This window comes from Macadamia integrifolia, unplaced genomic scaffold (assembly GCF_013358625.1).
Source record: "Macadamia integrifolia cultivar HAES 741 unplaced genomic scaffold, SCU_Mint_v3 scaffold662, whole genome shotgun sequence".
NCBI classification, from domain to species: Eukaryota; Viridiplantae; Streptophyta; class Magnoliopsida; order Proteales; family Proteaceae; genus Macadamia; species Macadamia integrifolia.
This window is the reverse complement of record NW_024870508.1, coordinates 34,602-48,241: the sequence shown is the minus strand read 5'-3', so window position 1 is coordinate 48,241 and position 13,640 is coordinate 34,602. Positions and strand designations below refer to the sequence as shown.

At 38.4% G+C, this 13,640-nt stretch overlaps 1 protein-coding gene and 1 pseudogene across 1 annotated transcript; both read right to left on the bottom strand.

Moving 5' to 3' along the window:
• Positions 1–615: 615 nt before the first annotated feature.
• Positions 616–5,031, bottom strand: LOC122069589 (annotated as a pseudogene).
• Positions 5,032–9,520: 4,489 nt separating this feature from the next.
• On the bottom strand, positions 9,521–12,248 carry LOC122069588 (protein DETOXIFICATION 54). Its single transcript, XM_042633639.1, has 4 exons — positions 11,988–12,248; positions 11,780–11,875; positions 10,819–11,691; positions 9,521–10,349 (listed from the first exon to the last, which is right to left on the bottom strand). Exons 2-4 carry the CDS (start codon positions 11,840–11,842, stop codon positions 9,774–9,776), a joined length of 1,512 nt encoding a protein of 503 aa, XP_042489573.1. The 5' UTR covers positions 11,843–11,875; positions 11,988–12,248; the 3' UTR covers positions 9,521–9,773.
• Between the last annotated feature and the right edge of the window lie 1,392 nt (positions 12,249–13,640).

Below are 13,640 nucleotides of genomic sequence, written 5' to 3'. Positions count from 1 at the left end.
TTTTGAAACAACTAACATAACCTTATTCTAAGGAAATGGGGTCGGTTACATGATCCGATATGAAAAATAAAAATAAAATAAAATAAAAATAAAGAACTAACAATAGAAAGAAAAAAAGATGTAAAAGGAGTGGGGGGTAAGAGAAAAAGAAAAAGTAGTATTCAAAAATGCATTACAGGAACATTTCCTATATGGGGTTGGCTACCCGGGTCCTTGTCCTTCACAAAACTTTGTCTATGATCATACTAGAGTCAAGCCTCACCATATACATATATTTTCTCGTTGAATTGTCAATAGTCATTTTAGGCATGTCCCTACCTTTTCTGGTTTGCCTCAAATGAATCTAATTAGCATCTATAGGTCTTAGAGCACATATAATACTATATGAAAAAAAGAACTTTATTCAAGAACATGGCTTATGCCAATAGTCCCATGTTTATCTCCTCTCTATGTAAAAAAAACATATGACACACATGAGTGCAGATCTAAGCCATGGCTCTTGGACAGAAAACCATTTCCCAATGGAAAGTTCCCGTATTATATTTAAATGGAGAGTATTGGGCCATGATTTCTTTTCCCTTACTGTATAAAGTCCAATGCTGCCCTTAGAGCCCATTCAACCACAATAAAAATAGGAATCTCTTTACCCTTGGGGAAGAGAAACTCAACCCTTCAATCTTAGCCAAAACATCTGGAAAGATAAAGAAAATTTTCTGGTTGGACCAAAAGTGAGAACTAGATGTCTTAGTTCTGAATTCTGACACATGTTGAACTGCATCTCAAATGGAGAGAGAGAGAGAGAGTCAGTCAACATTTGAATTGGAATCATAATGCTCCTCTTTCAAGACTAAAAAAAAAAACACAAGAAACACACACACACACACATATCTCCTCTGTAAATCATGTGCTCATTTTTTTCAGTCCAAACTCCAAAGTGCTCCTTGTCGCTTCCCACTACACCATTGTCTTCTTCATTGACCGAACCAAATCGAAGAACTCGTCCATTGCCTTTACAGAAGATCCCCTGTAACCTTCTTCATCTCTAATGGCATCCTTCAACTTCTCCTTCACCTCACAAGCCCTCCTTCTCATCTCCTTCCCTCACTGATTCTCACCACCGGACATCACCAATTCAATCACCTCCCTTACATGCTCATGCCCAATCTCACAACTGTTTCCTCTGGCAACCTCAACACACACCCCCACCTCTTCCTCCAATAACTTACTATTGTAAAACTGTTCTCCTATCAATGGCCACCCAATGATTGGCACCCCATAGCTCAAGCTCTCTCCATCACAGAGTTCCAACCACAGTGACTCAGAAAGGCAGAAATCGACCTGTAAGATAGAATTTCCAACTGGGCGCCCATTTTCGCACTAGCAAACCTCTGTTAATCTCTCTCATTCGATCTTCAAACGCTTCCGGCAACCAATCCTCTGCTCTGAATTTGGAATTAATGTCGAACCCAATCGGTGGCCTTACAACCCAGATGAAATTCTTACAGCTAGCTTCCAAACCCATTGCCAATTCCATCATCTGTGAAGCAGAGATTGTGCACTGAGAACCAAATGAGATGTACAGAACTGAACTGGGCTCATGGATGTTGAGCCATTCAATGCAGAAATCATGATTTCTACAATTTTCTTGCTTTAATCCTGTTCGAATTGGTCCAATCTTCCAGACTCGCCCGCTAAAGTTTCTTCTGAAATAATTCATACCCGTTTGATCTAAAGCTTCCACAGAGTTGAATAAGAGAGCGTCAGATTTCAATGAGAGACTAAGTTGTTTTCGAAGAAAGATCGACCAAGGGTCAGTTCCATTAGCACCTCTGAGGCTCTCAGAGAACTGAGTTAGGTGAACTTTCGAGATTTCAGGGAAGTCAGGGAGTGAGAACTCACTGGAATTTGAACTGAGATGGGGGAGATTGAGCCAGAGAGAGAAGTATATGGCCATGCCGTAAGCACCGCCAGCGTTGAAGACGGCGTGAGGGATGCCAAGATTTCCGGCAACGTCGACGGTCCATCCAAAAAACATGTCTGAGATGATGCATAGAGGGGGGTGGCCATGGAGGTTGGTGAGGTGGGAGAGGAGGTTTTGGAAGGAGGTTTTGAGGGAAAGAGAGGCATGGAAGAGGCGACATATGAGGGGGTAAGGGAGGAGATTGGTGTTTTCGGAGTCAGGTGGGAGGCCATGGTCTGAACTAGAGAAGGGGAGAGAGACGAGGTTGATGGTGGATTTGGGCGGTAGAGAGGCATTAAGAGTTTTGATGTTCAGTGGGGTGTTGACAAAGGTGACTGTGTAGCCTAGTCTCTGTTCAATATGGAGTGCGAGGTCTAGGAATGGTAGAATGTGGCCCTGGGCCATGAATGGGAAGATCACCACATGCTCTGCTTCTCCTCTTTCGGCCATGATTGAGAGAGAGAGGTTCAGCTCAAGAGTGAGGGTGATAAATTATAAGGTAACGTCAGTGGTCAGCGTTGCTACTTGTCGCATCCTGCAAGTAGGATAACACAAGAATTGTATGACGAAGAAGAACATAGGTTTGTGGTTTAGGGATCAACTCCTATCACATGTATTTCCTTTAATCGCCCCTCCTCTTTAGTGTGTGTGAGGAAAGTCCCCTTGGGCAATTCCCTTGTTGTAAATATAACAGGAAAAATAAAAAAGAACAAAGGATTTAATTCACTCTCCCTAAAGGAATGAAGCTCAAAAAAGTGTACTATCGGCAAAGAGATTAAAAATGATTGGGAGGAGTTTCGTGCGATCCTAATCACACACATGGTATTTATCATTGGGCTTTTCTTGTGTAGATTCCAATAAGGTGGATTAAGAATGAATGAAATCACGATCGTATGAGAATGATTCTCATATATTCCCGTATGAGAAATTGATCCGCTCTCGTAGTTTTTCATAAAAAGATTCTTTAGTATTTCTTCGTTTATATATATATATATTCAACTTCTCCCCCTTTTATAATCTTATAGTAAAATTGCAAATAAAGTTTTATTATATATTACAATAGAGAAAAATAAAAAGTTAAACCCAATTTTATATTTTGGAAAGAAGCTCACCAACCGTTCGCCCATCTATACCCAGACACCCCATGGGGTTGATGCCTCCGCCTAGTCTCCCATTGGCTCCACATAATCGTATTTATTCTCTTGCCCGTATATTTTGATATAATAAAATAGAAGGTTTTTTTCTGGAGGGGGGGGTGGTTGGGGTGGGAGGCGGGTTTCAATTAAGTTCCAGTGGTTGGGTATATTTTAAATATAGTGTTAACTTAATCAATTAGAATGTGAGCTAAATCAAATTTTGAAATTCTGCCAAAGTAGTATTCCTTGGGCTTCGCAAGGTTTAGCCCAACCAGGATGGGCTGGTATGGATTTCTAAAATTGAGGTAGGGCTGGGCTAGGCTAGTTTAAGGTTGGGGGAATATGTAGCCTCAGGCTGGATTTAGGCTGACACCAATCCAACCTTTCCATATCAGGTTGGATTCGGTTTTGGCCCAAACCACCAGCCCTAAAACTGGTTCAGGCCGACCATGACCAGATTGAATCCACCGTTTGACAACCTTAATTTTCCCTTTTCTATGATATTTGACGCCCTAGTTTTATCCTCGCATCTTTGTACTACAATCCCCTTACAATTAGGAACAAGGTATCTCTACCTATGCATTCTAGGCCAATAATACATTTCAAGAAATCATACCTAATGCAGCCTTAGTGTCATGATCCCATTTCTTCTAGACTTGGTGGGGCCGATGACACTGGGTCCAATTGGGATCGCACAAGGAAAAATATACATTCTCAAATCATGATCCATGTCATGATAAGGTTATACATCCTTATAAATTAAAAAAATTTCATTCAAGGAGAAATGACATGGTTTGCACTGTCCTCAGAGGAAGACTTAAAACCTTACGAAAAGGGGAATAATATACTACCATTAGACATTTTGAAAATAAGTTGTCAATGATTAAAGAGACATTATTAGCAGACTAGAACTGTCTAGACATAATAAAAAAAAAAAAAATTAGTCATTAAATACATTCATCCCCTCAAAAGAAAAAGCTAGCTTCCACAACACTTTTTTTGGCTAACGATGGGTATCCAGGCCTTCAGCTTGCCTAGTCCCGCGGACCCATACTGACCCCACAACTGCATAAACTGGGTCATACCGGGTTTGAATAAGAACCATTCAACTTTCACTGAAAGCAATGAAGAGCACTAAACACCCCCGTGTGATTGGCCCAAGGTGTGACTAATGGGAGTCAAACTTAGGACGTCCAACTTTGCGGTTCATACCAAGTTCATTGCTCACCAACTGTGCTATCCCCCTTGGGTTAGCTTCCATAATACATAATCATTCAACTTCAAAATTCAAAACTAAGGAAAGTTGCTCTTATGGTCTTTCATAGATCTGGATTATAATCCTGTTGCCCTTGTCCTTCTCTACTTGATCTGTTAAACATTCATATTGGAAGGGATGAGCTACAAGGCCCAGTAAACAGTAAACCTCTATCATGCTACATCATAAACATAGTAATATAATAGATCACTATAACAGAAATCAGGTTATAGCATTGGATCTATCGTTCAGTCAAGCATTCCATACACATAAACATAGAACTCACCTTGGCCAATATAGGCATGAAACCCTCATCTTCAAAAGAAATAGAAGCTTGAAAATTCCTTCAATGAGCTTCAATCCAACTTCAAGTACTTCTCTTGGCTCAACTCAGCAAAACAAGAAAGGCAATACCTTCATGCATTAAGACCCCAAAATGAAGAAATATGGATAGGATGACCAAACATTGATTACTCTTCCTTTTTCAATGGAGAACAACAGTACTCTTCTCTAAAACTGTAGAGAGAGACACTTCAAGTATTCAAAATCTTCCTCAAAACATCAAAATCCAGCAGCTTATGGTCTCTCTACAAATTTCCAATCTCCTCCTAAAGAAAAAAAACTTTTTCTTCTTCTTAGTTTAAGAATAAGACTAATTCAAATATTTTTCTTTTGTTAAGTGTGTACAGAAAACCCACTCAAATCCTGGGCCAATATATCATATAACAATCATCTCAAAAGACCATTAAACCCTTAATCAAAGCTTCTAATTACCATGCAACCATGGACAACATTATCTGTTCTTAAGAAGTCCTTGTCAAAACTTCTAATTACCATGCAACCATGGTCCACATTATCACTTCTTAAGAAGCCCTAGATCAAAGCATCTAATTACCATGCAACCATGGCCCCTAAGAAGCACTTGGTCAGAGCCTCTAATTACCATGCAACCATGGTCCACTATATTTCTATTTAAGAAGCCCTTGATCAAAGCCTCTAATTACCATGCAACCATGGTCAACATTCTTTTTTCCTAAGAAGTCCTTGGCCAAAGCCTCTAATTACCATGCAACCATGGTCCCTAAGAAGCACTTGGTCAGAGCCTCTGATTACCATGCAACCATGGTTAACATTCTTTCTTCCTAAGAAGCCCGTGAAAGCCTCTAATTACCATGCAACCGTGGTCCACTATATTTCTACTTAAGAAGCCCTTCATCAAAGCCTCTAATTACCATGCAACCATGGTCAACATTCTTTTTTCCTAAGAAGTCCTTGCCCAAAGCCTCTAATTACCATGCAACCATGATAAACATTCTTTCTTCCTAAGAAGCCCTTGAAAGCCTCTAGTTACCATGCAACCATGGTTTGGGTTAAACCAAATAAACCAATTGGACCTATATCAACCCAATCCACTTAAACTGGACAAAATAGACCAAGTCACTTAATTACACCAGACCAAACCATAGTCAAACCCATAAACCCTTAAAGTGTGGAATTACATTCTAGGTTGCAGCTTTCACCCATTTGACCCTCTGATTGAACTAACAAAGGTGTTTTGGACTATGAACAATACGGGATGGGAATTAATGATAAACCCAGAGTCCAACGATAGTAATATGTCTCCATTGGTTAAGAGATTCTCTCTACATCCTAGGTGAAGGAAAATTTAATCCTTGATTTTATTGACTATTGAGATGAGAAATACGATACCAGTTTTTAAAATCATGCCTACAACAACAATAAATAAATAAATAAAAGCCAAATTCATAGCTAACAGAGCCCTCACGATCCAAACTAGGCCTAGTTAGAAAAGCATGAAATCAAGATTTGATTCGAGCTTTTTGATACCAAGTGTAAAAGATATAAAAAGTACTAGACAGAGATGAACCAAAAACTTCACTCACACAGGTAGACATAAACCTAAGTTAAATTTCAGTATTATTCATCATAAAGTTGAACAGCAAAAGATAGCTACTAATTAATAGATATTAGGATTTAGGAGCTAGTAGTTACACATTGTGGAATCTACAATGCATTGGACCACAAAGGAGAGGGTGTTAAGAATACTTTTAACCATGTAACCTGGACAATACAGTATAGTCCAATATGTCCATAGAATTCACAACCAAAGGGTAGTCAAAAAGTGTTGATTAGATAGAACCCACCATTGCCTTGAATAGATTCCACCTAATAAATTTCCAAAATCAAAGATTAGCATGATCAAATGATTCTCACTTGTCCAACAAATGCATTTTGTTTTTAAGTGCCTAGAGCTTTAAAGGAATATTTTTGGGACCATCCAAACAAGGACAGAAAATTAGATCAATATCAATCTTATGTGAAGCTTCACTTTGGTTTATAATTTATAATCTTTCAAATTGACCCAATAGATTGATAATACACTTAAAACTCATCAGAATTTCCAAACCTCTCAAGAGTCCAAACCATGGCATGTTGAGATGTGAAACCAATATCTTACTTTCAAATCATATGAAAAGACAAGAGAATCTAAATCTATTAGTGCATTATAAAGTAAAACCATTTTCTCTGTATATTGATTTGCTTTTTTCATTTGCTATGATCTGGATCCTAGGCCTAGGTATCCTTAAAGACCAACCCTCTAATTGTTTCACCTTTTTATTCCAAGCCCATGTGAAGCCCACAATCCTTTTGTATAATGGTTAACAGAGAAGAACAAACCAGAGGTCAAAAGCGTTGGAATAGAATGGAATCAGGAGGATCCACCATTAAGGTCTTAGACCCCAACACAAATCTTCACTTTGGAATCTTTAATAGTGTGACCTGAGGCTGATGAGATATCATGTCCTTTGTTTTGGAATCTGGATGAAGAGTGTAGATTTTCACTCTTTCAATGGAAGAAATTTTTTTGCATTCTAAGGTTATTCCTTAGTTGTACACATTACTTTGATAAGAAAGAACTCTTCGAGTATATGAATATGAAAACACCAGGGATCTGAAATAATTGATGTGGGACTATAACTCTGTAATTTCTCATATTTCAGTATTTCTCTTTACATGTAACTTTGATATACTTAATTATACACGTAGACAGACAACTTAAGGAGCATGACAAAGAGACCTAGGTTCTAATACTACATGTTAAAGGATCCTTTTCAAGTATATGAAGACACAAATGATCTAAAGTAACTGATGTACTATAACTCTATAATTCCTCACATTTTAACGCATTCCTCCTCACATGTAGTTTTGGTATACTAAATTCTACATATGGACAAACAACTTAGGGAGAAATAACAAAGAGACATACTTTAATATTATGTTTAAGGGTCGTTGTCATGTTTATGAAAATAGTATGTACTTGAACTAACCGATGTAGTACTGTACCTCTATAACTCACAATATTTCAGCACAAGTTATGGTCTAGAGTTTTCTCATGCATCCTTCTATTGGAATGGTGCACATTTTCAATATTCTTGAAAGTTGAATGAATTATTTTATCATTTGACCAATTGAACTTGAGTTGAAACCTCAAACCTTTGGGTGGTCTTGGGGTCTACTTTTCTATAAAATTTGGATGCCATCTAATTTATCACGTGAGTTGAATAGTAAACATTTGACCTATAAGATATTACAAAGTTGCTCCTATGACCATTTCCATAAAAAATTTATTTCAATGGTCTCATCAAGGGTTCACAAAATTCAAAGTTTATTTTAATATATTGAATTCTTAAACATTGATAAATTATGAAAATGAAGAAAATCCTACAATTTGTTACTTAGAGTGATAACATATCCTCTTGTTTCAATTGATTATAATACAACCGTTGGGGCTTAAAATCTCCGAGATTTTTTTCCTATTCTATGGTTACATATACCTAGTGGAGACGCATAATTTAAATTTGATTTTTTTTTTTTTATTACATTCAATATTCTTTCCACATAATTTATCCTACGACTGAAATCATCTACACTAATTCTTTAGTTAAAATTTTATTAGGGGAGAGATTCTCTGGTTTGAGACACCAAAATAGTCTAAGGATACAAAGGAAAGGCGATATAGAAATCATCATTATGAAATATAATTTAAATAAAGTTATATTTTAACATTTTAATGCATCTTTCTTCACATAAAGCTAACCTTGATAATATTATTAATCTTATCAGTCCGTGGCACCATGCTTCAGATTGCAAAGATATTACCAAAAAAAAACAAAAAACAAAATTTGCAAATATTATGCCCAAATAAAAGTCTTGGCTGTGGACACTAGGCCCATTCCATATGAAATAGATATTTAATTAGCTGTTTTATGTGACCAACTCAACTCAAACCAACCCATCAAATATTTCTTTTAAAATTTCAAAGGCAATATGATTAGCTATATGACTTCATTTTTGTCCTTTCAACTCTATACAAATGTCATGTTTGTAGAAAACAAAAACCCCCTTTTCTAACATCTTAATTTTAAAATAAATTAACAAAAATCTGATAATTTCTTTCAAATCATTTTCTGATTCTCTTTTCTTTTAATCCGTATGAGAAGTCCATGCAATTTGTTCATTTATTAAATTAGGACGGTGAAAACTAGAGTAATATGGGCATTTTTTTTCACAGCATCCTACGTTTGGACATAGAAAGCACAAATGGTTAGTGACATTCTTTCTACTTTACTTGACTGAATCATATATTACTCATAATTCAGGAATTTGATTTACAACTAAACAAAACCCTACAATTATTGTTTGTTGCCTTCAATATTAACCCCATAAAATTCAATTTTTTAACCATTTTAACCTCAATAGATACCACACTTCGATATCGATCTCTGATAATACCAATATATACGACACTTCGATATCGATAATATCAATATGTATTGACCGATACCTTATATGATACTTAATTTAATACTATGATCAGGAAAAAAAATTGACTGTTACCTGAGTTAAACCCTGCTGTCAACCTAAAAAATGAAATAGTTTACTTCCCCTGTTGGGGTCACAAATACCCTCAGAAAGCTGGTTTTAGAACCCATTGCCATTACTAAAATCCACTGGCGGATAGAGCAAAGTAACAGGACCACATCCCCAAGAAAATTAAAAGTTAAACGGAAGCCTCTTATCCCCATTGCATTTGCCATTAAAAGTAACAAAAAGTAACGCAGCCAAGATTGAGGGGAGAGCAGCAGAGCAGACAGAACCACCTTACCTTCATTCCATGAAACAGACATAAAGAAAGAAATAACTACAGAAGCTATCACCTCCCAACACCATTGGTCCGGTCCCTATAAACCCAGCTCCAATCAAAAGCTTCCACAACCCCAACTAAATTTAGAGCACCAAAGCCCCACAGGCACCCCATATTCCAATGCTCTCTCTCTCTCTCTCTCTCTCTCTAGGCAACTAAATTTTTATTTTTATTCTTTTTTTTTTCTTTTTTTTTTTACAAAACTTCATCCAAGTCGGCATCTTTTGCCAAGAACCCTTTCTTCTCTTCATCAATATTTGAGAAATCAGTGACCCCATCAACCTTGCAATCAGCCATTTCCAAGCTAGTGAGCTTCCGAGCACGCAAGGCCTCAGCTTCCCAATCTGTTCTCATCAAAATCACAAACAGAATTGAAATAGCACAAGCTGCTTGTGCTGATAAGAGACCATACCAAAGCCCACCAAAGCCAAGCTTCAGCCAAAACGCAAGGCCAACGGCCACAGGTGTGCCTATGCAATAAAATGAGCCAAGGTTGATCCTTGCACCTACCGCCGGCCTCGCGGTGCCACGTAGTATTCCACAGCCCGTTGTTTGGGGACAATTGCCAAGCTCGCAGAGACCCATGATGGGCATGACTGTAGCCACAAGGACACGAACCAGCTCGTCTGTTGTGAAGAAACTTGCCCATCCCCTTCTCAAGATTACCGTCCACGTTACATTGATAAGTCCCATTATTAAAGCACAGCCCAGTGCTACTAGTGCTGCCAGCTTCGCCTTGTATGGCTTCCCTGCTCCCAGCTCGTTCCCTATCTGCTTGTGGGTCACCCCCAAAACATCACCAAAGACACCAAAACAAACATTGTTAAGAGCTCCATTAAGCTGCCTAGCTAACATCATTAACATAATTAACTAGAGAAATCAAAGCAATACATCACAAAGAGATCTCTTCCAATCCACTAATAGAAGCACTAACACATCCCACAATCCATTAATTAAAACCTTAATCCAACCTACCAACACTACAGAAATCACCTCTGGAATGCACATTCGATGGTGAAGAAAATGAATCAAAAGTTCTTTATTTTAATCACAGAGTTCCAAAACATGAAATTAACCGAAGTACTTCTGTGATGCTTTAATACCCATTATCACAAAAGGTAGAAATCAAGATTAAACATGCAAAATTGGATTTTAATCAAGCAGATAATTGAGGACCCACTTCTCAAAAGTCCCTGAAACACAAGTAGGAAAAAAAAAAAAGTTCACAATGAGAATTTACCCTGGTAGAGACACAAGCAGCCAAGGACATAGGAACGGTGTACATCAGGCTAGTGGTCTGAATCAAAATGGCAGTGGCGGCAACAGCGACCCTTGGGTTAGGCAAATACCCAGCAAGAACAGTCATGATCTCATACCACCACCATTCCAAACAGATCCCCAAGCAACTTGGCACAGCCAATCCCAGCAGTGGGCCCAACCCACCAAATACCTCTGCAATCCCAGCCGTCCATCTAACCCGGCACACCCCAGAAATGTAGATGTAGGCAGCCATGAACAAGAGCATATTCAGGTTGGTCAGTACAGAAGCCATGGCCACCCCAGGCACACCAAGCTTCAGAACCACCACAAACAATACATTCAGAGGCACATGGAACAGAACCGCCACAAGAGAACAGTACATCAAAGGTTTCGTCACTCCCTGAGACCTCATATAAACTCTTAATGGCTGCAACAATGTGTTTGTCAATAGGTCTGGCAGAGAGTAGAGACAGTAAATAGCAGCCATTGCTGTGATTTCTCTGTCCTGACCCATGGAAACCATGATTGCTTCCATCTTAACCCACAAAAAGCTAATGGGTATGCTAGCCATCAACAGAATCAAGACTGTTCTTTGCAGAGATAGAGAGATTAAGTCCCAGTTCTTGCTTCCAAAAGCTTGACTGCAAACGGGTTCAAGCCCTGAAGTGAGACCAACCAGAACAGAGTATCCAGTGATGTTGGTGAAGCCTATTGAGAGAGCCCCACCTGCAAGCTCTAAGCTTCCGAGTCTGCCCAAGAAAAGGACTGAAACCATGGCTCGAATGTAGACGAGACAGTTCATACCAGTTATAGGCAAAGCCATACCCCATAGCTCTTTCAGCTCCTCAAAGACCTGTTTGATTTTCGAAGAAAAGTTAAAAAAACATAAAGCTGTAATAAAAACAGAGCGTGGAGAAAGAAACGGAAAAAGGTCGATCTACCTGAGTCGCAGAAGGGGGCTTTTGCAGAGAATAATCCGGTTCCTTTTCAGCCATCGCAGACATTGGAAAGACGTCTCTCTAAAACCCTCGAAAATCCTTCAAAAGCCCACAAAGTTTCAAGATTTTTAGAAAAGAAAAGAAGCTCCTACTCTGTTTCTGGCTCAAGATTACTAAAAGAGAAAACAGCGAAGAAGAAAGCGGAACTTACAAGAATCTAACGAGGAACGGAAAGAAAGGAAGGATACCAAGTTAACTCCTATCTGCACAGTTCTCTCTTCGTTGTAGGGTAATGGGAGACATAAGTAGAGAAAAAGCAAGCTCTGATAATGGCAGGCTATTGGTAGCGACGTTTTGGGTTCTGCGAGAGCGAGCTTAAAGTGATGAGTCCAGGGAAAACTGTGAAGAGGAAGAGGCAAGGAGTTAGCTTTTAAATAAGAGCAGGAGGCGTCGGGTTGTAAAGAATGCAAATATGAGACAGAAAGAGAGAGACAGATATTTTTTTGTTTTTTTGGTAAGAGAGAGAGAGAGAGATTTATTGGAAAAAAATGAAAAAGACAAAAGGCTCAAGGAGTTTATTCGGGGAAAAAAAATTTGGTAAAAAATTCAGTGGGGGTTAATAAAATACGTGTATTGATAGGGAGGGGTATGCAGATCCACTGTAGCACTGTGTAGCGTAGATCCAAGGGCTGGTGTTAACTTGGCTGCACATCTAGATATTGGAGTGCCTGTCTGAAGTCTCCGAACACTTGGATTTACGTTACATTATGTATTATGCTACAGAGGATCTCGACCCGAGAGAGAGAGTCTTTACCAAAAAAAAAAAAAAAAAAGAGAGATGGAGGGAGATTTTTTTTTGGTAATGGAAATATATTGAGACAGACGGAAAGAGCACATAAATTTCAAGTTACCAACTTCTAAATTCCGTCGAGTGAATTGAGGCCATTAATGCCTATACGTCACGGACATACCAACTTTCCTTAGCAAAAGAGTGAGTTGAATTGTATAGTACTCATTGGCTGCAATTTAGTAATGTTTCTGTTCGGTAGATGACATTTTCATGTCAAAACCATAACTTTTCGTTTATGAGCTAAGAACCCTTTTTTACCTTAAAAAATGGTGTTTAAACGATGTTTTCGTGTCAAAACCGTGAATTTTCGTTTATGAGTTAAAAACCCCTTTTTTCCCTAAAAAATGGTGCTTGTGAAACCTATTAGGCTACATGTCTGAAGGCTCCCAGTTCTTAGATCTACACTATACTATGTAGCGTGCTATAGAAAACCCCGATCCGAGAGAGACAAAGAGAGAGAGATTTTTTTTTTTTTTGGTATAGGTAATATATTGAGAAAGACATGAAGAACACATAAATTCGAAGTTGCAAACTCTCAAAATCAGTTGATTGGATTGAGGCCAATTAGGCCTATACGTCACAGACATACCAACTTACCTTAGCAAGAGAGTTAGCTGAATTGTACTCATTGGCTGTAACTTGGTAACATTTCTATACCAGAGAGGACGTTTTCGTGTCAAAACCATAGATTTCCGTTTCTTTGTTAAGAACTCTTTTTTTTCCCTAAAAAATGGTGTTTAAACAACGTTAGATGAGAGAGAGAGAGAGAGAGAAAATCATATGAGATTTTTTTTCACGAAAAGGTTTCTTAGTCCGATTTCACTGAGAAATGGATGAGGGAGACTAGTGATCAACAGTGTTGATCAGAGGATGCAAATCCTTTATAGCATGGTGTAGCATAGATCCAAAGGTTGGGAGCACCTTGGGAAGCACTTTTAGACATTAGGCTGCATGTTTGAAGATTCCCAATCCTTGGATCTACACTATACTATGTAGCATGCTACCCCGATATAT

Bases quoted from the DNA above. Each gene is read 5' to 3' on its own strand.
- LOC122069588 (XM_042633639.1), bottom strand. From the start codon at position 11,842: ATGTCTGCGATGGCTGAAAAGGAACCGGATTATTCTCTGCAAAAGCCC. The intron at 11,692-11,779 runs GTAGATCGACCT...AAAATCAAACAG, and splicing joins AGCCCCCTTCTGCGACTCAG to GTCTTTGAGGAGCTGAAAGA. The intron at 10,350-10,818 runs GTAAATTCTCAT...ACCCACAAGCAG, and splicing joins CTGCTTGTGTCTCTACCAGG to ATAGGGAACGAGCTGGGAGC.